At 42.5% G+C, this 27,926-nt stretch overlaps 2 protein-coding genes and 1 long non-coding RNA gene across 6 annotated transcripts in view; 2 read left to right on the forward strand and 1 right to left on the reverse strand.

The window, feature by feature from the left end:
* The first annotated feature begins 279 nt into the window (after window positions 1-279).
* Window positions 280-18,218, forward strand: LOC103055637 (cytochrome P450 2A3-like). The gene is made up of 9 exons (XM_007442906.4): window positions 280-447; window positions 5,754-5,916; window positions 6,428-6,577; window positions 6,711-6,871; window positions 7,169-7,345; window positions 9,701-9,842; window positions 13,278-13,465; window positions 14,401-14,542; window positions 18,040-18,218. The coding sequence occupies exons 1-9, from the start codon at window positions 280-282 to the stop codon at window positions 18,216-18,218; spliced, it is 1,470 nt and encodes a 489-aa protein (XP_007442968.1).
* Window positions 14,660-27,319, reverse strand: LOC148213507 (uncharacterized). 4 transcript variants are annotated; one of them, XR_015794468.1, is made up of 4 exons: window positions 23,246-27,319; window positions 19,505-22,616; window positions 18,119-18,419; window positions 14,676-15,556 (listed from the first exon to the last, which is right to left on the reverse strand). It is a non-coding gene; the product is annotated as an uncharacterized LOC148213507 (long non-coding RNA). The 4 variants fall into 4 exon arrangements; XR_015794467.1 differs by having other exon boundaries at window positions 14,660-15,553; window positions 18,119-22,616; XR_015794466.1 differs by having other exon boundaries at window positions 14,660-15,556; window positions 18,102-22,616.
* Window positions 20,339-27,926, forward strand: part of LOC103060703 (cytochrome P450 2J5-like) — a 50,508-nt gene continuing 42,920 nt past the window's right edge. Inside the window, exon 1 of the mRNA XM_088132360.1 lies at window positions 20,339-20,442. The gene's annotated coding sequence lies outside the window, so the exon portion shown is untranslated. The remainder of the gene's footprint in view (window positions 20,443-27,926) is intronic.

Here is a 27,926-nt window from a genome sequence, read left to right on the forward strand (position 1 = left end):
TTTCCCATATCCCCCCAAAATCCTTACAGTCATTGCAATTAAGCTTGTCTTTCTGTACAAATCACACACATAAGATGAAGGACACATTCCTATGTGGCAAATGTCTCTAATGAGTCTGAGAGGTTGCCAACATGCTTGCTTGTTTTGCCTGCTAATTATCACATATACTTAGCTGGCATCTTGTCCAGATGAAGCAACAGAATCCTGCAAGAACATAAACCAGAAAAGAAGGAAGAACAATATTTTAATTCATTTAAGACAGAGTGCTGTCAGTTAAAGATGGAAGTGAGTCAGTTCCTGATTGCTGTAGGTATCTGCTTTCTGACGGTGCAGTTCATAAAGCTGCTTTGGGCACATCGAAAATTTCCTCCTGGACCTGTTCCTTTCCCTATCTTTGGAAGCCTTTGGAGAATTGGATGGAAGGTTCACCAGGATACTTTCATAAAGGTATTTTTCTAAATAATCCTCATATGGCAGCAGGTATGTTCAGATGAGCATGACAAAGACAAGGAGGGTCCTGCAACCAAGTCTATGATAAAAGACTTGGAAGCAGATGGATATGTTGACTCTGAAGATTCAGGGGAACATGACTGGAATTTTTAGATATATTCATTTTGTATGAATGGTGGAGAAGATCAGGCAAAAGTTTAGGAGAGATTTCCTAATGGTATGAATTGTCTGAAGGGATGTCTTGTCCTTTTTAAAAGGCATTTGTGGATTGCCCACAATGGCAGGAGAGGGGATGGGTGTCATCTTAGGACTCTCCCCAACGTTAATGTTTGCAGGGTGAAGGATCCTTTTATCATCTTTGGTGGACCTGTGAAAAGGCTAAAAAATTTTGGGATCAGATATGTATTGCTATTCAAAAGATTCTTAAAGTGAGCATTCACAAAAAACCAGAACTGTTTTTATTGGGCTTGATGGAGAAAGGATTGGAGAAACAACATGGAACTTTGTTTTTATATATGATCACAGCTGCAAGACTGCTATATGTGGAAGGATCCACAAATACCTACAGTGGAAGAATGGATCACTAAATTAATGGATTTGGCTCAAATGGTGAAGTTAACAGCGTTAATAAGAGATAATACTATTTCTAAATTTGTCTCCTCATGGCAACCTTTCTTAGATTATCTGCTTGTGTGGGAAAAAAATGAGGTTTTGATTGTGGGCTTTAATGATTAGATGGTTTGCGTTAATAGAAATAATGTGAATTTGGGTTAATTCTGTTGTGCAGAGTGCAGCAATACTTCCAGGAAAGTGTGCCCAGGAAAAATACACATCAGCATGAAAGATTTATAAAATGCAATGTCCATATCTTGTTCCCCAAAGAAATCCAGCCAGAAAATATATACTAATTGGTGTTTATTGATAAAAAATGCAAAACTTCATCAAATACAAGTTGCATACAAAATATAGGAAAAAACACATCTTCTCATGTATTTTAGCATCCAAGACCTATCAACAACACAAGCTTAACAAAGTCTCTAGCCAAAAAACTCTCAGAGAAGAGGTACACTACTTGGTTATTAGTTACAACTACATAATCCATAAAAACGACTACGTGGTGGCTAAAACTCTACTGAGACTCTACTGAGAGGCTTGGCATATAATCCTCCCATTATATTGCCAGTATGTCCCCCCCCACTGGGTAACTAGCATACACACGCCAATAGATGGCAGTAAATAGCAGTATACGTGCTAATGCACAAGTCACACGATTTCTCTAGACACAACATTGATGTGAAGATAATGAGATGAATTTCTTCCCATGAGAAAATCCTAACAAATTCGTGGTAAGAAATTAACTTTTTTTAATTTGTGTCTCTATCTGTATTGGAGATAGTCAGAAGTCACTTTCTGTTTCAATTTTCTATCTATCCTCACTATTTTAGTTTTTATCTTTTTTCTTTTAGTTCTATCTTCTTTCTTTGCTGTACTTTCTGTTCTGTCTTCTATTTTAATTGTACTTGGTAAGATAATATAATAAAGTTCTTATGGGAAAGAAAATAACTCTCCCCAGTCTTTAATATTGCAAGGGCTCACGATTCTAAGAAATGTACACTGAGTGAGGGAGCAGGTTAAGCTAGCAACAACATCAGCTAACTGGCTATCTTCCTTCCTAGCTACACATGCCTCAGAAAGATCTTAACTTACAGAGATAGATTCTGGAACCATGAGTGTGGAGGAAGGAAGGCTCCCTTAACCAAAAGCCACATTATGTCCAAGAATAAAAAGTTGGGCAAACTCTTAGTGACCATATGGGCAAATGCTCTCCATCTTAACCTATAAGTTAAGATCTTTCTCAGACATATGTTCCTGGTGACAATCCACAGGTCTTCCAGGAATATCTTGTGATATCCCTGATCGCTCCATCTACCTCAGAGGCCTCAAACAAATCATCACAAGGGACATGCAAGGAGTAGTTCATTAACCCAAGGACCACAATACTGGACTATCAGACATTGATACAAAAATCTGTAGTGAGTCAAAAAGGAAGAAGATGAAGAGAATCATGGAGTGCCATTAAACATAAATTAATAAAATAATTTAAAAAACCCAATTTAGTATAAAATAGGGCTATTTGTGAAACTAAGCTGTGCAACGAATACTAATACTAATAAGTAATAATGCTCCTGCCTATTTTCCCCAGAACAAAAATTCCATGAGATGAGTTGGACTCAACCATGATTATATATTTTTGTCTAGTCCATCATCTGCTTGTACCACATGTACTTAGGATGTAAGCTTCTATTTGCTAATCATTACCTCAAGGGAGTAGTCAGACTTCATTTGATCGAGGACCAGTTGATTGGTTCTTCTTGCAGCACACAGTAGTAACTATCTCCAAAATTACCTTCTTTCGCTCCTTCTTTCTCAATGGGCGGCTTTCAGTCATACATTGCTGGTGGGATCACCATTCCTTTAACTCTTTTGTTACTGTTTTATCAGTCTCCTTATCTTTCATGGTCTTTGTTTGTCATTACCTTCCTCTTTTAGATTTATCCTTTACTTCCTACTACTACCCTTTGCACATTCGATAGTTACTTGGAGAGATGAAGGTGCCTGGCATTACTTTATTTATTTATTTATGCTGCTGAATCTGGAATGACTTGCATCCTGTTGTAGAGGAGCATGGAGGCAGCCTTGAAGAAGACATCTGGCAGCCATTAGGAAAACACAAACCTAGCCCAGAAAAACAGGGTGGGGTGAGGGAAAAGCTCAAGATAGCTCCGCCTTGACTGTCTTTGGTATCAAAGGGAAAGAAGGAGAAACACTGTCAAGCTTTCAGGACTCTGTTATTATAGCTTATGGCAATGAAGCTGAGTTCTAGTATTTTTCGGATGTCTGTTTCCTGACATGGGCTACCTCAAAGGGCTGACAGATACGGAATCCACAGTGGGGAAAGTCAGCATTGAGAAAGACATGTGGTGTGAGATGCTGAATAGAAATGGGGCAAAACTATATGTTATATTTTGTTCTTTGTTGATCCTACAATAATTGTTGTTTTTTGTACTCAAAACAGTAGATATATATTAGACACACTGCAAAGTTAGAGGGAGCAAAACAAAAAGGTGTTTCCTTCACTATTCTGAATGGCCTATCATTCCTTAAATAACTTTATGGCTGAGAGGTGGGAGACCAATGATAGCATAGATGGCAGGAGAAATCCCTCCACTGTTCCTTTTTTCTCTTATAGAAAATTGAAGAAGGATCACAATGATCTTCCATGATTGCAAAATTGGTTGCACTCAGGCAGCACATTTAACCTGTCACTGAATTAGCCCATTTGTGGGTTCCCACAATGCATAAACTAAGCAAATGGACAGTCCAACAAAATTCAAAGCCATGAGAATTAACTAAAGATAGCCTGTTATGCAAATGCATTTCTCCTTCATCTTCACCTAGCTTGGCTAAACACTTTCTGTGCATTTAAAGCTTGCAACCAGACCTCTGTCTCTGCTTCAGTTGCCCTCAGCTTTGCTCTGGCAGGGACTGTGCACAGAATCAGCATGACTGTGTGTGTTCATGTGTGTGTGGTTTGTGGGGAATTTCCAGACTTTTCTCCACCACTTTCTTCTTCACTCCCTTCCCTCCCTTCAATTGGCTGCTCCATGGGGACAAGGGCAAGTGGATGGGACATTCCAAGAGGCAGGGCTGGGGGTAGAAGCCTCAACTACTGTGGAACCTGTCAACCAAGGTTAGGCTCTTTTGCAATTCTGATATTTACTAAGCAGATCTCCAGACTGCACCTTTACATTATTTTATAAACTACTTTTGTGATGAATGCTTTGCTGAACGGAGTTTTCATCAGAAGCTGGAAAATTCTTACTCCTGCTAAAATTCCAAATAGATGAGAGTGTTTTACCCTTCGCTATCATCACTGTTTCAGCATCTGCAACATTGCCAGCTATTATTACTTCTTCTCATTTGCCACACACACACATACACACCAACAACCAACCTGAAAAACCTTTCGTCTGCAAACTAGAATGGTTTTGGTACTGAGTATTCTTCCTGCTTCCAGGTATTGTTGACAGTATGTGCCTGATCTCCAGAGATGGAAAACTTCCACTGAGGGCAGGAACAACGGGTGGGTCCCAGAATGGGTGCCCAATAGCTGCTTCCTTCAATCTGGTAATGAGAATACTGAGAGCTGTGGGAGACAAGGTGTCTAAGGAATTTAAATCCAAGTAAAATCCAGAATTTCTGGAATGTCTTGTGGTATGACTACATTCACAGGTGGAAAGGGAAAATTGCAAATCTTGGAGTCAAACAGTAATAGAACATAAAAGAATGATATACAATATAATTAGAACCTACATTTATGCAAAAGGGCATTTCAAAGCCACAGTAAGTGGTGATTATAACATTTGGTCTCTTCGTTTTTCAGCTTCAGCCCTTGAGAAACAGACTCAGTTTCTTTCAGAAATTATATTTTGCCTTCCTAAACCTGTACTCAGTTTGCTCACTGCTAACTCAATGTGCCTTGTGTGAGTAATGGACCCCCTTGTGAAGAATACTGTATAATCAGTTGCATTTGCAGCTATCAGTCTGATTTTGGATGATTTCAAAGCACAGAGAAATTTCCTTTTGGATTTAGAAATGGATGGGCTCGGCCTGAGTGCTGCAGCCGAGATTGTTGTGGAGCAACGTTGTCCAGGAAATGCCCAGATTCTTCAGAAAGGTGGTTCTGAACTCAGCCACACACAAAAATGAAGCTGGTGAAAGGTAGGACTAAACAAAATGATCTTCAGCCTGACAACTACTTCTCTCAAGAACAGACTCAAATCTCATTATTTTCAGTGAATGAATGCAACCATTTAGCCCACAACAGTACGGAAATGAAACCAACCAACGAATGAATTAAATAATTAACTAAATAACTAACCACATAATCCTGGCATCTTTTCTTTCCTTCTGTTCTTCCTTCTCTGCCAAATTCCACAGGACCTTCTGCTGCAGACAAACCATCATTGAAATGTTGGCACAAGGGACAGTTTCCCTCCCATGGAGATCTGTAGCTTTGATGCATGTATGTTTGACTTCTATCCAAACCATATCACGGTCAAAGAGAGTAAACTTTCTCCCAACCACCATCCCTTATAATTCTGATCCAGGCTGAAAAAACTATATCTGCAGTTGCTTTGAAATTAATAACCACAAATATTTGAAATGCAGCAATATTTTTCCCATTACGTTTAACTCTTTCCCTGCCCTGACTTTGTCAGATGTTTTGACTCCACTTACAGCTTGCAAACAGTTATGGAGACGTCTTCACCTTATGGATAGGACACATACCAGTGGTTGTACTAACCGGATTCAAAGCTGTGAGAAATGGATTAATTGACCATCTTGAAGCAATGTCTGGGCGACCAGTATTTCCTTTCTTTAAAATTCTGGGAAATGAAAAGGGTAAGTGGACAGAAAAATACATGTCTGTTGCCTTCCAGTTGTTTTATATTGGGGTCGATCTTTATTTCTTATTGCCACCAACATAAAATGAGAGGGACTTTATATGTATATTTATGATATTTGGTGAAAGATTAGATCAGGCTGGTTACAAAAGTTTGGGGAGATGGGGATTTGGGTGATGGGTAGGTCAAACAGCTTTGGAAGCCAGATCTCAGATCTTGCTGTAGACCAGCCATTGCTGAGATCCAGTGTAGTGTTGTGGTTAAGGTGTTTGAATAGGATCTGGGAGATCCAGGTTTTCATCTACCCTCAGCCGCTGAATCTCACTGGGTGATTTTGGGCCAGTCATTCTCAGCCCAACCTACCTCACAGGCTTGTTGCTATGGGGAAAAACTGGAAGAGAAGGTCTGATGTACACTGACTTGATTTCCTGAATGAAAGGTGGGATATGCCTCTAATAAAAAAGAATAAATTTCTAATAAAGCATACTAATGGTTCTTGTTTGCTGTAGGCATCATGTTTTCCAATGGAAAAACCTGGAAGCAGCAGAGACAGTTTGGAAAAGCTATCCTGCAGAAGTTGGGACAAATGAAGAAGGGTCTGGAACATCACATAGAAGAGGAGGCTTGTCAGCTTGTGGAGACCTTTGCCCACAAAAAGGGTACGCAGGCTAATGGTTGAAAGGTTAGGGAGGCAGGCTTTCTCTGGTTAACCTGCCTACTGTTTCATTATTTAGCAATGGTAGGCATTTTGCTCTGTTGTGTTTGTAACAGATTGTTAACTTCTGTGTATAGGACAACCTTTGGATCCTTCATTGCCCATCATGCATTCAGCCTCCAAGATAATTCATGCAGCAGTTTTTGGACAGCCTGTTCTCACACAGGATGATGCTTTCCAAAAGCTTATTGAACACATTACTAATATTACAAAATTCAGAGGCACTTTTGGAGAGATGGTAAGTAATTAAGAGGTTTTTTCCCCTCCTACTGCATTACAATGTGCTGCCTTATAATTCCCTGAAATGCTTCATTGATCCACCTTGTCCAATGTTATCTATATCAGGCATTGATAATGTATCTTACAACACAGAGGGAAAATCATGATGATGTTACCTAGTTGGGTGATGAAATGTCTGCAAGCAAACAAACAAGCTCAGAGAGTACCAAGAACTCCACATGATCACTTAGATATTACATGCCCAAGCTATTAACAATATTGGCAATTATGATTATGATTATTGCTCTCCCTGCAGATGTATAACATCTACCCTTCACTTGTGCAATACATCCCTGGGCCTCACAAGAAGGCACTTTCCTCCTGTGAATGTATACATTCCTTAATCAAGAAGGAGATAGAAAATTATAAGAATTCTCAGGCATCTCATGAACCACAAAGCTACATTGACTTCTATTTAGCTCATATGGACAAAGTAAGTTTCTGTGTTTTAATATGCAACACCTGCTCAGCCCTGTCTAGTTTTTGAATCACCAAGCCCCAAACATCTACAGCTAGGTACATTAGCCCAGTAGAACAGGGATACAAAACTTCTTTCCAACGCAGGAGCAGCGAGGGCAGGGCCAGGACAAAACCAGAATTTGGCTTAATTAGTTTAAATTTAAGCCAACCTGAATCAAATTCAATGCAGTTAATGTATATGGCCCATATATTTTATAATTTCGTCCTCACTCTAACATTTATAGTTAAGCAACAATGTTTTGGAAACACTTCGGGGACTAGAATTCCTGGATTTGAGCAGGAGACCTCATACAACACTGGGATCTAACTGTGCACTTATGAACTGTAAATTTCATATGAAGTGTGAGCTTGCCCCTTATGTTTTGTCTGCAATTGCAGGTGAGATTTGCTAAACATTTGGCAAGTCTATTGGGACCATGCTATGTTAGACATGGCAGTTCAGACTTAATTTGACTCCACTGAGATTTAAAACGATCCAATTCCCTGTAGGGCAGAAATCACCTACAAGTGAAATCAAATCATTGGAGAGTCATGGAACAGTATAAACAAGGTTTCTGATATCTCTGTATATGAAACACAAACTAGGAAATTGAACAGAGGCATCCAAATTGCTGGGACAGGGAGGTAATTCCAACACAATGGCTGTTTGTGAGACTTGGTAGGGCAGGATTTCTCAACCTCAACAACTTTAAGATGTGTGGACCAACTCCCAGAATTCCACAGTGTGGCTAGGGAATTCTTGGGGTTGAAGTCCACACCTGTTAAAATTGCTGAGGTTGAGAAACACTGCGGTAGAGTAATTCCCACAGTTGGAATGTAGCTTCTGAAGGGTGCAATGTGTTCAGGAAGAATACTTGGAATAGAAAGGATGGAGGAGTGTCATCATATGTCATGCGAATGTGAAAAAGTATGAACATATGGTTACTTGCAGAATGGATTTGGCTAAAAACAAATGGAAGATGGAATAAAAAATAATGATGCAAATAAGGGTGGAACTTTAATCCCATTTCCACTCTGAACCCCCCAATTCTCCAAAATGGTTCATTATTTGATTTTTTTAGAGGGAATGTATGAGAGGAGGTGCCTGGGAAGCAAATTGCTTTCATCCTTGCTTTAAACAATCCCCCCAACCCAACCCAAAACACACCAAAATGTGTAATTTGGTGCCATTGGTTAGGAATTGGGGGACTAAGTCTGGGATGGGAAAAGTTGTTCTAGAGGCCATGCCTATCCATAAGCCCTTGAAAAAAATTGGCTGAAGTCTTTTGACCCCCATCCCTTCTAATGATAATTAGATCACTGGATGTAATTATAGCTGTTTGGAAGGTCATCAGGCTCAGTTGTAGCCCCCAAACAATCAGACTTCGCCCACCTCTTCTAGAGGAGTTTCATGGACAGCAACATTCAAAATCATGTGAACTTCAGTTATTTTGATACTTCCTAGGCACTGGAGACACAGTTATGCAAATAGGACGGAAGAGTGTTTTGGAGGATCTGTTCCTGTGTGCATAAATAACACCCAGAGAGTAGCAACGGGAGACTTCTGCTCAGACCCAAGAAGCTTCTAGGGTGACCATCCAGAGATTTGGAATATAGTGTCACTGGCATTTGGTTCTATTTCTCCTTTCCACCTGAAAGGTCATGCAGCTGCTTAACAGCCACCAAGAAATATAGACCATATGATCCATCCATATAAGACAGAAGTATTGTGACTAAGGAGTTCTCAGGACAGGAGTGAGGCAAGTGGCCTGTTCTGGACTAGCATTCCTTCCTAAGGAATAGGTGCATAACTTGAACACTCTCCTTGAATCCAGTCTGACAATAGAGGTACAAGTAGGTTTAGGGAAAGGGAGACCATCTGCCAAGTCTCAGCTGGTGTTCTAGCTATGACTGTACGATACTGGAATAGCTTGGCCTCAGTGATCCATGCCCTAAAAACCTCTTGATCTGGTAACTGCAATGAACTCTGTGTGGGACTACTCAGTCCCTAAGTGGGGTTGCTAAATGGAACCATGTATCAATGGTCCTGAAAGGGCTGGATGCCTGCTGTCACCTATCAGGCTCAATTGAAAGTATTAACATTAGTCTACACAGCCCTAAGTGGCTTAGGACCTAAAAGATTTTTCTCCAGTACTATCTACCTTATGTATTAAGATCTGTGAGAAGGTCCTACTCCTTGTCTCATGGATAGATTTGGCTTATAATTCAGGAATACATCCTTCTAAGTGACAATGCAATGCAATAGTTGGAATTAAAGCTTCATAACTCTGAACATCTTGGACTTCAATTTTGTTCTTCTGATCCATAGGAGAAAAAGGACTCCACATCTACTTTTCATGAAGACAATTTGGTTCAAGTTATCGTTGACTTGTTCATTGCAGGCACAGACACAATAGCTGTCACCCTTTCTTGGGGTCTGCTTTTTATGGTGGTTCATCCTGATATTCAAGGTGAGAAGAGCTTTTGTGGTGGGTGTACATAGAAATCTTATTCCATCCCTGGGTATTTCCACGTAGCACTCAGTCCAGAATCAGCTTCTAGGTGATCTCTATCTGTGTCTGGCTTCTGAGCCAATTTATTTCTGACCCAGCTGGGGTGTGCTTGAAACTGCACTAAATCTATTTTTCCCCTCTAAATGCTGCAACTGTAACCTGTAGAAATTGTGAGCATTGGGTTTTCCCATTTGTAGGAACTCTGAGGTTCAGCCAGGCTTCAGCCCATCCTAGCATATCTTTCAAGGGAAAGATGTTGTGGTGTGAGGGTAATTTTGTGGCTCCAGACCTTCCTGCAGCTCAGAGCAGGGCAGTGATTACAGGTAGTCCTCGACTTATGATGGCAATTGGGACCGGAATTTCCATTGCTAAGTGATATGGTCATAAAGCATGACTGCATCGCTTAGCAACAGCAATCCATGCAGTCCTGGTTGCTGTCATTAACTGAATCACATGGTCCTTTGGCGAGGCAACGCCAAAGGCTAGCTTCCCACAACCAAAGTCAGAGGTTGAAAGAGGCAGTGGTGTACCCCTCCTAAGAGGCTGTCCTTGGACCCAAAGGTGTTCAATAACTATTGACCAGTCTTCAACCTTCCCTTTCTGGGGAAGGTTGTTGAGAAAGTGGTTGGTCTGCAGTAGATAAGAGTAGACAGATTATCTAGACCCATTTGTCACATTGCAGGTCAGGATTTAGAACTGAGACCACTTTGGTCATGCTTGTTGATGACCTGTGGTGGATCCGGAATGGTGGTGGTGCATCCATCCTTGTGCTCCTTGATCTCTCAGTGACTTTCAATACCATCAACCACAGTATCCTTCTGAGCTGGCTCTGTGGGTTGGGGATTGGGGATGCCATTTTACAGTGGTTCTCTTCCTTTCTCCAGGGCCAGTTCCAATCAGTGTTGGTTGGTAAGAAGAGATCATCCCCTAGGCCCTTCTTTGTGCCACAGGGTTCTATTCTCTCTTCCCTCCTTTTCAACATCTACAATTATATCTTTCAATTCTGGGCTGGCCAAGTGAGGCTGTTGAGGTTCCGTCCCAGTGCCTGGAGGCTGTGTGGGTTTGGATGGGGAGGGACTGTCTCTGACTCAGTCCTACCAAGGCTGAGTGGCTGTGGGTGTTTGGACTGTCCAGATCTGGGGATATTCCAACTTTGACCTTGGATGGGGTTGCAGTTCCTCATTCAAGGGTGGTCCACAATTTGGGGGTCTTCCTGGACTCACAGCTCCTGCTTGATGAGCAGGTAGCAGCTGTGGCCAGGAAGAAGGTCCTTGCCCAGCTTCATCTGGTGTGCCATTTGCACCCTTTTGTAGATCAGGGATCCCTTCAGACAGTCACTTCTGCCCTGATCACTCATGGCTTGGCTACTGCAATGCACACTACATGGGGCTGCCCTTGAAGATGACCCAGAAGCTTCAGCTGGTCCTGAATGCGATGGCATGGGCAGTGATGGGCATGCCTCAGTATGCCCATGTAACACTTCTGCTTTGTGAGCTGCCCTGGTTGCCGGTTTGCTTCCAGGTGCAATTCAACGTGGTGGTCACTACCTATGAATCACTACATGGCAATGGGCCTGGTTACTTGAGGGACTGCCTGCCTCCCAGAATATCTGCTCAGCCAGTTTGATCTGGCAGGGTTGGGGTACTCCGGGTTCCGTTGATTAAACAGTGCTACCTATTGGGACCCCGGAAGTGTGTGTTCTTTGTAGCAGTGCCTGCGCTCCGGGACAAGGTCCCCCCACCCTGCTGGTTTTCTGAAGGGCCTTGAAGCCCTGATTCTTTGCCAGGCCTTAGGCGAGGATGATGGCTGCCCTTTCTTCTTTTTCCTTGTTCCCATCTGGGTTAGTTTCCTCTGCAATTTCTGCTCTTTTGCTTTGGGTTGGTTTTGCCTTTTTATATTGTTTCTTGTTTTTAAATGTTTTTAACATTTTGTAAACCGCCCAGAATCACCGAGAGTCAGGTAGCATATCCCCCAGTGAGGCACTACCTTGAGTGGCTGTGGTGCTCCAAGGAGATGATGATGATGAACAACTGAGTTAAGTAGCAAGTTGACGTTGAGTGACCCTTGGGGGAAAAGTTAAAGCAAACCAAGGCATAATTAATTGGCTGGAATCCAGAGCAGGAACATTTGTACTGCAACAGGTTCCTTATCTGGAGTCATATTTATTTCCCTTTTTCCTTTTTTAGCCTCCCCTGAAGATGTTGGATAGTTGCCAGATTTGGAGCCAGAATTTGTTCTGCTCCAGAAATGCAGCTATATGATTTGCATATCTGGAAACGCTTAAAAGCAGTAGCTCCAAGATATGAAGGTGCTGTGTGTGTGGGAAAATAAATCCCCAAGGTGGTCCTTGCTTAACGATGCTAACTGGGACCAGAATTTCCATCGCTAAGCGATACGGCTGCTGGGGAAACATCATGTGACTGCACCACTTAACAAAGGCAGTTTTGGTAGTCCAGTTGCAGTTGTTAGGCTAGGACTATCCATCGTTAGGCGAGGACCTCGTGCTTCTCCTGCCCTGGCACACTCGCCTCTGCTTCAACTCTCCCCACCTGCCGATCTCCCTTTTGGCTGCCCTATGCTCTACCACCCTTGCCATCCTGCCACCCAACTCTCCACCCTGAATCCCCACTGCCCTGCACTCCGCTGCCCTGGATCCCCCAACTGACCCTTGCTGTCAGCTGCCTTGAGAAGGGCCAGGCCGAGTGCACCTCGTCAACAGTGGGAGGAAGAAGACAGTGAAGGCCATCTGGGGACAACGGGGGGCAGAGTGCAGGGTGGCAGGGGTGCAGGGCGACAGGGATGGTGGAGTACAGGGCAGTGGGGGTGCAGGGTGGAGTGCAGCATGATGGCAGCGGTAGTGGCAAGGGTGGCACAGTGTAGGGTGGCAGAGGTGGTGGAGTGTGGGGCATCAGGGTGGCAAGACAACAGGGTGGCAGGGTCAGTGGAGGGCAGGGTGGTGGGGGTGCAGGGCAGCCAAAAGGGCAGAGAAGAGGGGGAGATATGCAGATGGGAGGAGTTGAAGCTCACGGTGTGGTTGTAAATGTGGGCAGGCTGCCAAGTGTCCAAATTTTGATCACACGATTGCAGGGGCACTGCAACAGCTGTAACTTCGAGGACCGGGCATAAGTACCATTTGTTCAGCGCCATTGTAACTTTGAATGGTCGCTGAACGAATGGTTGTTAAGCAAGGGCTACCTGTATTCATTTATCATTTCATTTATCCAAGTATGCATAATAGCATTAATATTCCCTTTAGTTACAGCTTTTACAAGATTAGCTGGTAAACTGAAATTTGACCTGAGCTTTAACTCAGTAGAAATTTAGTTTCTTGAGGGTCCCCTGAAGAGGTTATTCTCTTGCTTGTCAATCAGAATACATTTGTTTTATTTTTAGAGAAAGTACGGAAGGAGATAGAAAATGCACTGGATGCCTCCAAAACAATCTGCTATGAAGATCGGAAGAAATTGCCTTATTCCCAGGCCGTAATTCATGAAATCCAGCGCCTCACCAGTATCCTATTTTACACCCTGTCTACGTTGTGCACAACAGATTTGAACATATTTGATTTTTACATTCCAAAGGTACAGAATAACAGTGCAGCTGTGCAAAAAACTGCGTCAGCCAAAGCAATAGAAAACCTGGGATGTATCTAGAATTACAACTTCTATTTAATTATTTAATTATGGGATGTATTTAGAATTACCAGAAGACAGAATTAGCAACGTACAACTTCCCCCCGTGCAATTCGCCTTCTGTGCAGCACAGGACTAGCGTTCTTTCAAGAGAGCACTAAGCCCGTGGTGTTTCAGTTCCATGTCATAATGGGCCCAGGTAAGACCTGATAAATTCTATGGAAAACATGGGTCAGGCAGATGCCCCAAAATGAAGGGGATAGGCACGACTGCAGGAGCCTGAGGTGGCTAATAGGAGCAGATGTAAGCTTTGACTGTGTCAGTAACGAAGGGGCCAGTGAAGCCTGCCAGATCATGCCCGTGGCAAAAATCCTGTTGCCAAAGGACAAAAAACACTTCTTCGAAACTCAAACAGCTGAGGACAGCTTTAAGTGCTTCAGCTGTAGGCATCATGAGGACATGCCGATGCAGGTAGTTTAATCTTGGCTATGTTTATTTGTGGCTTAGTGTGCTGTGCAAGCCCTACCCATGGGGTAGTATATAGTTCATGAATACTCAGAAAGATAGCCAGTTGAAACCAGGAGATTGTGAGTTCTGGCCCCACCTTGGGCATGAAGCTGCTGGGTGTTCTTGGGCCAGTCATTTTCTCTCAGCCCTAGGAAGGAGGCAATGGCAAACCACTTTTGACAAAAATGTTGCCCAAAAACCTGCAGGCTTGTCCAGGCAGTCACCAGGAGTTAACACTAACTGGAAGACATGCGCGCATGTGCGCATGCACACACACACACAGAGCCTCAGAAAATGAATTAAGTCCATCATCAAGCTAAGCATGCTTTGTGAATATAGCAGTTAAGAAATAGTTTTGAGTTCTCCTCCTTTTGCAGGGTAGCCTGGTAATCCCCAATCTGTGCTCTGTTCTGCTTGATCCCAAACAATGGGAGACACCGCGACAGTTCAACCCTAACCACTTTTTGGATGAAGATGGAAAATTTGCACCCAGAGAAGAATTCTTTGCCTTTGGGGCAGGTAAATGCACTGACAATTTTATTGACTTATGGCCAAACGTTAACAGTAGCTTTGAACCATGGTTTTGGCTGCTTTTGAAAAAGGAATGACGCTTAAGCTTTGCAAAGGTTCTGCAACAGGTTTCTGAAGCTAAGAGTTTTGTATTTGTTCGCCGAGCCTCTCCAACTCCTTCTTTGTTGTGTGGACAACACTGTGCCTTGCAATCGTGCCATAAATGAAACCATTCTGTCACTCTTCTGATGTATTAAGTTCACCATCATTCAGTTTCATTTCATTTTAGGGGTTGTCTTCACACAACATACTTTGTTATCTTGTTAGGTAAAATGTTCGCAGGTCAGGGGTCTCCCCAAGGAAAGACTCCAAACAGGATTGATTTCTCAGCAAGAGGTTTTATTCATGGCCAGCTGGACAGGCATCACTCTCCTGGCAGAGTGCATGCCTGAACAAAGAGTTTAGAAACTTTTTGTACATTTGTCAGCCTTGCGAGGTAGTCCAGATAAGAAGCACACCCAGAAGTACTAGCTCTATCTTTATTGTAGGATTACATTAACAGAATCATGCAAGTCTGAAAGTGCATCTCTCCCCTGTCACCTTTACAGTCCGAGAAACTAGGGAGGGTCTCTTCTGAGATGTTTGCCAGGCCCCCATTCCTTTTGTGGGCTCAGCTGCCTCTTATCTGACCGTTCTCTAGTCTGCAGCTTTTCCTATCTCCCAAGGTCATTCCCACATACCATTACAACATTTCTGCTTTCTGCTTTTTGTTGTTGTTGTTCAGTCGTTAAGTTGTGTCTGACTCTTTGTGACTCCATGAACCATATTGCGCCAGGCCTTCCTGTCTTTCACTGCCTCCCGGAGTTTGCTCAATTTCATGCTCTGCCGTCTTCTTCTCCTTTTGCCTTCCATCTTTCCCAGCATCAGGGTCTTTTCCAAAGAGTCCTCTCTTTGCATTAGGTGGCCAAAGTATCTGAGCTTGAGCTTCATTATCAATCCTTCCAATGAGCAGTCAGCTTTCTGCTACACATGTGTATTAAAATGGAATTATTCTTATCAGTTTTATATGGATATTTTCTCTTTTTAAGTCTTATTGCTTATGTACCTTTCTTGCTTTGACTAATATCAGCTTCTGCACAAGCATGCTTTCAAAATCAAAATGCCCTTGTTAGAAGGGAAGAAGCACTAAAACCTATTTTTTTTCTTTCAATACTCCACTTGATTCTAATAATGGTACACAAATGAATCACCATTTTCAATATTTTTCATCTAATTTTCCCCTACATTCTTCAATTTCCCTTTGTGTCATCACAGTAAACTGTTTAGATACTGGAATCATTTTCTGAAAGCAACCTATGAGCATAGAAATCATAATACTGATACATTGTATGGAACAGCAAAGCAATACTAGTATTACAGTAATACTAATGGCTATAACTGCTAATTGTCATAACCAACCAAAGTCAGGTAGTGAAGTCCACAAAGATTCCCACCAAGATACATCCTTCAATATGGTTGTAAGCTTGGCTAACTACTATTAATCTTATAATTATCTATATAACAGCAGCACTCAGTAGGGTTAATGTAAGCACAGGTGCCCCTTGGGCAGCCAACAATTAGAAATGTTAGCATACTCAGCAGAAAATTGAATAAATCTAGTAAAATAATGATCCTCTAATGGTTTGTGGTTGGCAACTGGCTGTGATAAAAAGGACCTAAAGGTTAAAGGAGATGTACAATTATTAAACCAGAAAACTGATTTGGATAACTTTCTCTTATTGGATGAACAAAAAAGTCTGTTCAAGTTTTGAAAGATTCTTGGGGGGAAAAAAGATGAACAGAAATCAAGCTCTGGGATTATATTTGCAGGGGTTAAAAATAAGATTGTTAAAAGTACAGGGGAGGAATACAGGGTTGGCTTATTTGATCAAGGTTAAAATAGATAATTATGTCTGGTATCCCTTACTGGAATTTTGTTGATAAGGAACAAATGACAAGGCTTTTGGATTCTGTCTTTAGTCAAGAGATGAGTTATGGGGTGAAGAGAATATATGTTGTATTAAGAGATGGTGATAAACTACTAACATTGTTTTTACTTGCTGGGATGAAGGGGGAAGTTACTTCTTTCCTTTTTTTTTTCACACTTTTTTTCCGCTTTCTTTTTGTATTCCTACATTTTTTGTAGTTTGTATTAATTCTTATTCTTTCTACTTGTAATTCTTAATAAAACTATTTGAAAAAAAAAGAACACAGCCAAAATTGGCAACTGCAGAAATCTATAAAGTCTGTAAAGAAGCCGTCATCAGGGAGTGAATGGCCAGTAGTATTATTGCATTGAACTTTTCCTAATTAATTTTTCTTTTTAACCTGCTCATTCCATGGCTGAGAACAAAGTTTCCCTAGCTTTTAAAAATGCTTACCGATCTGCATCTAGGTTATAATCCCAATTGGGTTTGGCCTGTGGTCATGGGGAAGCATTACTTCCAGCTTCTTGTTCTACTTTAACAGCTGATTCTAAAATGGCTGCTCTTTCATCAGTAGTAAGTAAAGCTTCCATTAATTTTGTTATATCTGCCCAAACTGGATTGTGGGTGCACACAATAGTTTGGAAGATTTAATTAATCCTGTCATAGGATTCTTTCTAAAATAGGAGACTGCTGCCACAAAATTATGTTTCCTGGAGAAAATGGTGTATGGACTCTCATTGCCTGTGGAGTACCTTGTCCAACTGATGGCAAATACTTGTCTTTTCTGAGCAAATTCCATCAGGCAATTCAATCCAGCAATCTCAGTAGTACATTGGCACTGAGTTTTCTAATCTAAATCTTAAATTTCAAAGGCAGCCATGTCCCCCGTTCTGAACACATTTGATTTCCTGCATTGTCTTTCAAACTTGGAAGATTGATGTCAGCCCTCTCAGGTAAACAGACAGGAAGCACACCCAGATGACCTAGTTCAACATTATTGTTAGGCTATGTTAACAGAAGCTTGCAAGTCTGAAAGTACAAATCTCCCACTGTCCCTTTTTGCCACCTGATTTGTTAGGGTGGATCCTTTCTAAGTTACTTTCTCTGCCTGTTACTCAGTTGTGGGCTCCTCACCCTTTTATCTGACCGTTCCCTATGCAGCATCTCTTCCCCCTGTTTTCCAAGGTCATTCTCACATTCCATTACAGAAAGTACAATCCTTTCCTGGTTTTCTTTACAGCCCGAGAAACTAGGGAGGGTCTCTTCTGAGCCTCTTGCCCTGTCCACTATCCAGCTGCAGGCTATGCTGTCTCCTATCTGACTATTCCCTTGGCAGAGTCTCTTTGCCCAGTCTGCCAAGGTCTTTTCCACATACCATTACATTTCCCCCACCCCATGACTGCATTACCTAAACAAATAGACACATCAAGTGTTGCACCCAGGTTGGTTCTTAAATCATGTGTGAAATAGTTATCCTGATAGCGGTTCAAATCTGAACCTCCTGATCTTCCATTTATTTGTTTGTTTGTTTGTTTGTAGGGTGCCGTGACTGTTTGGGGAAGCCTTTGGCCCAGATGGAGCTCTTCATTTTCTTTACCAACCTTATGAAAACATTCACCTTTCAGCAGCCAGAAGGAATGAAGGAAGTTAACATGGAGTCTGTAATAGGGGGCGGGATGCAACTTCACCCACTGAAAATCTGTGCAATTTCTCATTAGCCTGCAGCACCATCAGTGGTGGATTTGTTGCAATGGGTTTTGATTCTCCTGTGGCTTAATTTTATCAGTTACTGCTGATGTCTCCATTTCATAGTTTTGCTCCATGATATATATTTATGAAGTCTTCATACACACATTGCCATATTTATCCAAGATGAAGGACTCAGATTGAAGATGATTCCTCCAAATAGGAAGAGTAGGCTAGAAAAATAACAAGAACAGCAAAAAACACACAGTTTATTAGGGAAGACTTGGGGTAATTGCTGGTGTGCTGCCTTCCCTGCTGCCAGCATCATCCCCTGCTGGATTCTGTGGCTGAGCTGGGAATAGAGTCCCTGAGGCTGTTGGTGCTCAGGTGTTTCAGGCTGCCACCCAGTGGCATAGAGTCTGGAGTGGCACAGGAGTTCATGGCCTCCATGGCCTCCATGGCAACCATGGACCTGTCCCAAGTTATCAATGGCCCAATGCATACTGGGGGTTGCATGTTACATTTGGGTGACTGATGGGGTTCCAGCGGGAGGTTGGGTTTTCCCTGAAGATTTGGGTGAGGCCTTGGGATGGGCAAGTGATGGAAACGGAGTGTATCACCCTTATGTGGGCTCTCCTTGTGCGCCAATCCTGGGCTCATCTTGATTTATTGGAGAGCTCTGGGAGATGAAGTGCCAGGAGAAATGCCTGGAGCACCATTGGAGGAAGACTCAGAGGGAGTATGACTGAACATGGATAAGAGCCCATTTTAGGGATTACCTTGAGGCAATAATGGTGGTGAAAAGTCAATAGCTGTCCAGAGACTCTGTTCAGGATGACCAGTCCCTATTGGGTAGGGACGGGCCATAGCAGGGCTACTGTGAGGAATATTCTGGCTATCTGGTAGATAGGGTTGCTCAGATCCACTCCAACTTGGACTCTGACTGGACAGGTCCAGTTGAAGTGCCTGGGATGAGTTTGAACCAGTGACTCCTGAGGAAGTGGGCAGGGTTCTCTGTGCTGTTAGCTTGGCCACCTGTCTGCTGGATCCAGGTCCCTCCTGGATCGTGAAAGTGGCCAGGGAGGTAACCTGTAGTTGGGTCCATGATGTTGTTGCCTTGAAACTCAGGTACCCAAGTGGCATGGAGCTGGAAAGAACCCTGAATTTGAGAAAGAGACACTCAATACCCTTGCAAAATGTTTTTTTTCGTCCCCCTGACAGTATGCACCACAAGTTCTTCAGGCAAAGTGAAAAGTGTTTATTAAGGGGGGGGGGGAGCCAAGTCTTTATATACGGTACAGAAACAAATGATACATACATTCAGCATATGTGATGCATCAGGAAGCAACAAATCAACCAATAAGAGACATTGATTAGACATGTCTTACTTCCTCGTGAGATGGGCGGTGTCTAAATTCGAAATATAAATAAATAAATAAATAAATAAATAAATAAATAAGAATTAAGCAATAGAAAACATTGATCCTAGATAACGTTCCACAAGCGGCAATTCCCCCCCCCCCAGTCAAGTTTCTTTCTCTCTTAACACTTGCAAGTATATTCAGGGACTTCAGAATATGCTCCCTATTCAGTTTCTGAAAAGGCTAGCTTTCACGCATCAAAGGAAAAGGCCTTGGCTGAAAAACTGGTTTCCTAAAATTAGAAAAAGAGGCCTTGACTACATGGTGGCTAAAATTCTACTGAGAGGCTGGGCATATAATCCTCCCATTATATTGCCAATATGTACCCCCCCCACTGGGTAACTAGCATACACACGCCAATAGGTGGCAGTACCGTATTTTTCCGACAATAAGACGCCCCCATGTACAAGACAACCCCCACTTTTCCAACCCAAAATTAAGAAATCAATATTTTAAAGATAGTGCAGAACACATTTTTATTTAGTAATTAGTTAACATTGACCTGATACACTCGGTGGGAGGAGGTCCAAACCGTCTCTCTGCAGCTCTATTTCCAGGCTCTTTTGCATAACTGATTACATTCAATCATGAGTGAAACTGCCGATAGCTTGTCTCTGCAAACAGCCTTCCTCCAATTGGTTTGTTCAGCATCAGCTGACGTCAGTTACATAAGGCTCGTGATTGGAGGAAGTCTGTTTGGGAGACAAGCTATTTCACTCGTGATTGGAGACTAGCAATAGGAGGAAGCCTGTTTGCAGAGACAAAGTATGGGCAGTTTTGCAAACGCGCGATTCTCGGCTGACTTCCTTGAATAAGACGCCCTTCAATTTTTAGGGTAAGGATTTTAGAAAAAAGTATCGTCTTATAGTCGGAAAAATACGGTAAATAGCAGTATATGTGCAAACTAAAAAACTAAACTAAGTCACACGGTTTACTTAGCCATAACAAAACTGTTTTGCAGATAACGAGATGGATCCTTCCCATGAGAAAATCCTAACATGCTAAAATGCTAATATCACCTTTATTAAAAAGCTAATAATGAAACCTAAAATTCCAGATAACAATTCCCCCGTTTGGTTCTCAAATGATTAAAAGTTTGCTGAACCACTTTTGTATTTACTCAGCAAGCAAGTAGTCAATATCTGAAACTGCACAGGTCCAGGGTTGCAGTGTGTTCTGGAGCAGATTTAAAACGGTAGTGGCAGCATTGGGCGGCAGGCAAAGATAAAGAAGGAATGCATTGCAGTAGACACCATCCAAGTACAGCAAGGAGTACCAAGGCAATAATCATTATCATAACAACAGCAGCAGCCAAAGAAATACAACAAGAATGCAGCTTGGATAAAGGAGGGAGATAAGAGGCTGAACTGGTGGAGAAAAGGGCAAGGAAGATCAAGAATTGGTCAGCACCAGGTGAAGATGAACTGCATGGTTTTTGGTTGAAACATCTGACTGCTCTGCACCCAGTCATTGCCAAGCAGTTTAACAACATGCTGCCAGGAGGTGAAACTGAAGATTGGTTAGCATTTGGCAAAACCTACCTGATAATGAAAGATCCAACAAAAGGGGCAGCACCAGGCAACTACAGGCCAATTGCCTGCTTGCCAACAACTTTCAAATTGCTAACTGGTGTGATAGCTGATACAGTCCAACAGCATCTAGCTGAAAACGAGCTCTTTCCATCTGAGGAGAAAGGAAACCTCCCCAAACAGCAGAGGAATAAAAGATCAGCTCCTGATTGACAAGATGATTTTGGAAAACTCTAAGAGAAGGAAGAGCAACTTGAATGTAGCTTGGATTGATTACAAGGAGGCATTTGACTCCCTGCCACATGCCTGGATTATCAAGTGCTTAGAAATAACAGGAGTCGGTAAAGTTTTCTATTTCCCTTGTGCTGGTTTGTATTCTAACACCCCAAGTTGCTTCACTATCAGCTGGATCAATACAAGTATGGGAGAAACCTTTGAAAACAGATTGGGACATTGGAGTGTTCTTGCCTAATCGTGAAGTCCTGTCTACCAAATAAAGGGGACTTGTCAAATGCAATAATGAGACTTACCCACCAGTTCAGTACTTACGATATCCCTTACCTCCATGATGTCTGCAGGGAGAAAATCCAACAAGTTTATTTTGCAGATCAGCATCTTCGATTGCATGGAACTTATTGCTCTCCCAGCCCCATTAGCCGCATAAAAGGATGGCAAAAGAAGCAAAAGTCCAACAGAAGCCATGGTTGCTTAAAAGTAAGAAGTCCACAAAAGTTCACCAAAGAGTTCATCAGGCAAGTTCCAAGAGTCCAGCAAAGTCCAGCTGCAAATGCTGTGTGGGGGCTGTGGGCACTGGCGGCCCCCCTAGTGGCAGCTGGGGCTTTCTGGGAGAGGGAAAGTTTTGCTGGGAAATATCACAAGCCTGTGGCCCCCCTGTGGCAATTGTCTCCAATCCTGGGGGCAAACCAGGTTCTTGTAATGAAGTCTTTCAGTGCTTCTCCCCCATTTTGCCTTGAATGTCGATGGTACTGTTCAGTTGCTATGGGATAAATAGCTCTAGATAGGCATCCCCTCCCATCTGGAATCCTCCAGGTATCTTGAATATCCTGCACTGCTTCATATCTCTGAATAAACGGCAGATAATAAACAACAGCAACCTCCTCTGAAGATGCCGGTGTCAGGCCTCGCCCGAGGAACTCCAGGAGACCATGCAGATTCAGTTCAGCAATGTTTATTAGCTACAACCTCTAGCAAGAATCTTCCCAGACTGAAAACTCCGTTCCCACAGTAGCTATGAAAACAGAATGAATTCCTCAGGGAGGTGCCAGCCTCATCCTCTTATCTCTTCCTCGCCCCTCAGGAGACGAAAGAGGATGCTTGCCTCCCTGAATGTGGCCTTCATAATTCCATTCCATCACAGCCGGTCACAGATGCTGGCGAAACGTTAGGAACCAAAACTTCCAGAACACGGCCACGCAGCCCGGAAGACTCACCTCAGCCATCGTATTCCAGCTGTGAAAGCCTTCGACAATACATAGAAACCTCTTAATTTTCTTCTAATGTGCATGCAACTTACACAAATCACAATGCTCAAGTTATACACAAGATTTATACAGACCGGAATGAATGGTGGATGCGGGTGTGGTCAGAGCCTGCATTTACGCCCCCCCCCCCCAAACATTCCTTTATCACACCAGAGAGACTCAGCTTTTAAAGGGACAGAATCACATAATTTTTAAACTTTCTTTCTGCAACTCAATACATTTTCTCAACCTGACTTTTTTTATACACCTGCACATACAAATCAACACAGATAAATGCCTACAAACAGAAAATACTGGTGCTATCTCTTTCTCCCAAAAAGGAAGGAAGGAAGGAAGGAAGGAAGGAAGGAAGGAAGGAAGGAAGGAAGGAAGGAAGGAAGGAAGGAAGGAAGGAAGGAAGGAAGGGAGAGAGCACCTCCCTGCTTGTTCTTGCATGCAATCTGTCACAGCCTTGTAGGGACACAGGAATTCATCCTCCCTGCTTCTCAGCGGGGAGAAAGAGAAGTCTAGTCCTGATGTACAGGCAGGAAGGTTCATGTGGAACTCAATCAAGCCATTCAACAGGGAGACAGACAAACAGAAACAAATATATTGTTCTATTACTTACATATTCTTGAATAAAAGAAAGGCTGATTAATTTGACTGTAATGGCAGGGTAGTAGTATTTATTTAGGTACCAAATCTTCTATTAGCTTCGATGGTTTTAAATTACAGTCTTGCAATAGTTACCCTAATATTTCCAATTGGCTCACTGCTTGATCCTGAGCAATATTTATAAAAAAGAAAAAATCCAAATGTCAGTGGCAAATTAATTCAGAAAAAGACAACTGCTATAGCTTTAAGATTTTTTAACATTTTATTTTTAGCACTAAGCTGCACATGCTTAAAAGCTCTTTCAGTGTTTGGTGTAAAATGCATCATGAGTTTCATCAGAGCTTTGAACTTTGGTATTTCATCGAGTACTCTTAATGGGATTAATTTTGCTTTTTGGCTGAATTACAAGGAGAAGATCTCGAGACAGTGTTTGCAATTGACTACTGGATTGCAGGGACAAATTTCATCCAAACGTTGTGCCCTAAAATACCAATAGCCCATTTTTATTATATTTTCTTCTTCTCTCAAAAAAAAGTTTCAAAAGTTTCAGTTAACAACTATTAAAAGCTCACCATTCTGGCCAATTTTGTTTACCCTAATTATCCAAAAATCTCTGCCAGTTTCTGTTTAGAAAAAAAAAATAGCTTGCCTCTTACCAATTCCAAGTTGAACCGGGAGCTTTCTGGCACCCCAAGCCTGCAGGAATTCTTCTAAGTAAGCTTGTTGTATGTTTCTAAGAGGGAACAGCCCAGCTGCTCCTGTGGTGGTGTCGGCCGCTTTCAGTTGTGCTAGCTTTCCATGTTGTTTTTGTGATTCCATTGTTTGCAGTCTAGCTGATTTTCTCACAAAGCAGGGAGTCCCTGAGGCTTCCCCCCATGCCCGTATGCTCCCTCTCAAATACCTGATCTACTCCATCAGAACTGGTTACACCCTTTCTCCAACAGGTGATGGTTTCACAGGTGAAAGCGCCTGCACGGTTGCAGGTCCTGCAATCTCACTCTGCTCTCCCACAGCTCCTCTGTGGAGGACACGAGATTGGAATGAGGTCATCCTCATCCCTTCAGAAGTAGGATGGGAATGGCAGATCAAGGGAAGGGATGGAGGGCAATAGTCTTTTGAAACATCTTCTGGGCGCCTTGTTGCTCAGCCACATCAGCCCACAGGACCCAAAAGTGCATCTGGGAGGGATGGTTCTGCTCAATTTGCACTTGATCTGTCCCTGGCAGTCACAAGTCAAAAGGACCCCCACTTTGGCCACCTCTCCTCCCGTGAAAGGAGTCCAGTGTACCTTGTCCACTTCCACATGCACAGAATGAGCACTCTCCTTTGACCACTCCCTGCTGGACGCACAGGTTTACCTGGTCCCACAACTGGATCATGAGCCCCAATAGGGTCTCCAGGGGTGTGCTCCTCCCCTCTCCCATTTTCTTACCTTGTGTTCTCTCCCAAGGGACTACCAGCTAGTGCTTACCCCCTCCTGGCTCCTTGGTTGTCCGCCTCCTCTGAAGACACAAGGTGAATTCAACCTGTGCTGGCTATCGCATGTTCTGTGACTGAGGTGGGCCGATCTGAGCCCTAAGGGATGCCCTGCTACTATCCCAGGACGAGCCCCCAAATTGGTTTTTTTTTTAATGCTAATATCACCTTCATTAAAAAACTAATGATGAAGCCTAAAATTTCAGGCAACACTGTGGTGTCTGCCTGTTCGAGGGAGCAGGTGTGCCTCCAGTCTGGAAAGAGGAGTGATACACCCCCATTCAGGAGACTGTCCCTGGACCCAACCGTTTTGGATAATCACTGTCCTGTTTCCAACCTTCCCATTTTGGGAAAGACTGTTGAAAAAGTGGTCGGTCTGCAGCTGCAGAGAACCCTGGAGGAAGCTGATTATCCAGACCCATTTCAGTTGGGTTTCAGGCCTCATTTAGTATGGAAATGGTCTTGGTTGCACTTACAGATGATCTGTGGTGGAGCTGGGATGGTGGTGGTACATCCCTCTTTGGTTTTAATCTTGGTTTGGTTTTTGTGACAGTGTATTGTAGTGTGTATTGAAATCCACCTTCTCTGGTTAATGTATGATTTTGTGTATTGTTCAGACCCAGAAAGATGGTTTAATTCAATAACCAGATTAAGTGTGCTATGTGAACTCAGCCAAAATATCCTTAGATGATTGGCTATAGAATCCTAAATAGGAGGGAAAGCAGAGATCCAAATTAAAGCGTCACTGATAAAGGAACAGATAAGGAAACTAGGACTAGAGATGGTTAGATTATTTTGATGAGAAAGTTATGAAAGGATTTTCAAGGGCCTAGAGCTTAATTATTTTCTGCTGCAGACTTGGGCAAACATTTATGGTATAAGTAGTCGAGGTTTACTTGCTGAAATTGTTTATATATGTGTGTGTATGTGTGTGAATACAAGTAATGAGTGAAAAAACACAAGTAATTGTAACATTCACGCAGTTACTGCGGGCCTCCCACGAGTGAGGGGAAAGAAGACACCAAACTGATTCTCCTTCGAGGGGGGTGAGAGCGCCCAGACCGGAGTCTGGAAACCTCTTTTATTGAGTACATCAGAGGGCTGGGTTAATACATCAGAGGGCTGGGTTAAGCATATATACGTCACACTACCTAATACAAGCCCATGACTATATATGGTAATACATGAAGCGCAAGGGATCATGTGCTTTGATTGAGCACGTGACAAGCTGCGGGGGCTTGCCTCCTGAAATTTGAGGCTTTACCCCATGTTGTTGCTGGTACTTTTCCATGCTAGTTTCCTTGTTAGCGTACAACTGATTTTACTAGTCTGCACTAACAGAAATGCCTAGCATGTGATGGGGTGTTATAATGCAACATCTCCTCTGTTTTTATTATTTTAAAGAGCAGCTTCCTCCTCATCACTGATAAAGGTGAGCTGAGGTTTGCAAAAAAGCTGTTCAGGTGCCACTGGTTCCGTGGTTGGGAGAGGCAGGTATTTATGAGTGCAGACCATGTTGACCTGTGCTTCTATGGTACCCAGTCTATCCTGAAAAAACCTTATAAGCCTATTAAGGACACAAGGACCAACTGTACATGCTATAACTGTACTCGCTATAGTCCAGTGAGAGTGCTAACCAAGGTTGTGAGCCACGGGGAGAGATTAAACCATCCCTCAAACCATCCTTGTCGGTCTTCACGCTCTCGCCTGCGGGCATTCAGGCCCTCTCTCAGTTTGGTCATGGATTCTTGAACAATTCCAGAATGGTCAGCATAGAAGCAGCACTCTTCCTTCAAGGCCACACACACACACTTACCCACATCCTTCCCAACCAGGCTGCCAGGCACTAGCTAGAGGGACGGAAGCCACCAAGTCTGACCTATTCCTCCCCTTGGCATCGAGTTAAACAGGAGATGCCACAAAATGGGGTTCACTCATCACCCACTCAGAGCATTACAGGTTTTTTTAGGTATTCTTGCCAATAGGTTTGCTGTCCAGTTGACATGGAAATACAATATTTCCAGAAAACAATTTTAACACATTAAAAGATTGAAGAAATTAATATAAAAACAAATAATACAAACAACAAGGTCTGAGCAATTTTCCTTCCCCAAGATCCAAAGTCTGGTAACCAAGATGTGAGCCATGACCAGCTCCATCCCTCTGGATCTTGGGAAATGTGAGAGGCTAGAATTTTTAAGCTTGGCTAGTTTTGTCTCAATGTAAGACTTCTGATGAATAGCAAATGTAGTTTGATCAAGACACAGCTGGGTGACCCCAATCAACACATTAACAAAAAATGTTGATGGAATCACACCTCACAACACAAACATCAGAGGCTTTATAGACATTTAAATCTATAATCAGATAATACATCCCCTCATACAAGGGATTTTTGGGACGGTCTGAACAAGTGAAAGGTGGTTCTTAGGAAGGTGAACTTAAATGTAACTTTTTCTTCTGGTTACCAAGGGAATGGCATACAAGATTTTTCTTATCTCTCTCTGGAATGCAGGGCCTCACAACTGTTGCGAAAAGCTTGATACAACATTGAGCTTGTACTCGGCTAATTGCTTATTCGAAGACAATCAGGCATTCAGCAAAGAGATAAGGGGGAGGAAGAAACCAGTGCTCTTTACAAAGCAAAAGCAAGTTAACCCTTTAGAAATAAAATAGAGTGCACTGTTACAGGTATGGTTATACATTATGTGAAGCATATATAAAATATATAAATTTGTGTATATATAGAGTATAAAATTGTGTATCAAAATAATGCCCTACAAGGTTAAAACAACAAAAACATTGAAAGGATTTGCAGCCTTGTCCTGCTCTTAATAATAGATAGTCAATAGCTACACGGTTTTGGAGGACTAATATCAGTCACTTCTTCATTGGTTACACCTGAAAGATTCAGGGTCATTCTCCTCTAGTTTGTCCATGGTTCAGGTTCTGGAGAAGATCCAAAGTGAAAAAACATTCCCTCCCACAAGTCATTAGTGAAATTCTTTAAAACAGTAACATCTCTTAATGTCTCTAGGCTGGAGGGTATTCCAAAGAAACAGGTAGATGTGATTCCTCCCACTGCCAAAAGTCACCCTACGCAAAAGCTGAGCTGTTCATAGCTGTTTGTGCCAGTTCTACAAAAAAATTGTTGTTAGAACTGTGCTGCAGAGCTTCTAGGCATTGTCCCAGCAGGAGAATTTGGATGTACTGTAGAT

The sequence above is a fragment of the Python bivittatus genome, unplaced genomic scaffold (genome assembly GCF_059951505.1).
Source record: "Python bivittatus isolate LINGU-HERP-01145 unplaced genomic scaffold, Pbiv_v1 ctg000980_np1212, whole genome shotgun sequence".
NCBI lineage: Eukaryota > Metazoa > Chordata > Lepidosauria > Squamata > Pythonidae > Python > Python bivittatus.

Excerpts from the sequence above, each read along its gene's own strand:
- LOC103055637 (XM_007442906.4), top strand. The coding sequence starts at position 280 with ATGGAAGTGAGTCAGTTCCTGATTGCTGTAGGTATCTGCTTTCTGACG. Across the intron at positions 7,346-9,700 it reads ATTTAGCTCATATGGACAAA|GAGAAAAAGGACTCCACATC; the intron begins GTAAGTTTCTGT and ends TCTGATCCATAG. Across the intron at positions 9,843-13,277 it reads GGTTCATCCTGATATTCAAG|AGAAAGTACGGAAGGAGATA; the intron begins GTGAGAAGAGCT and ends TTTTATTTTTAG.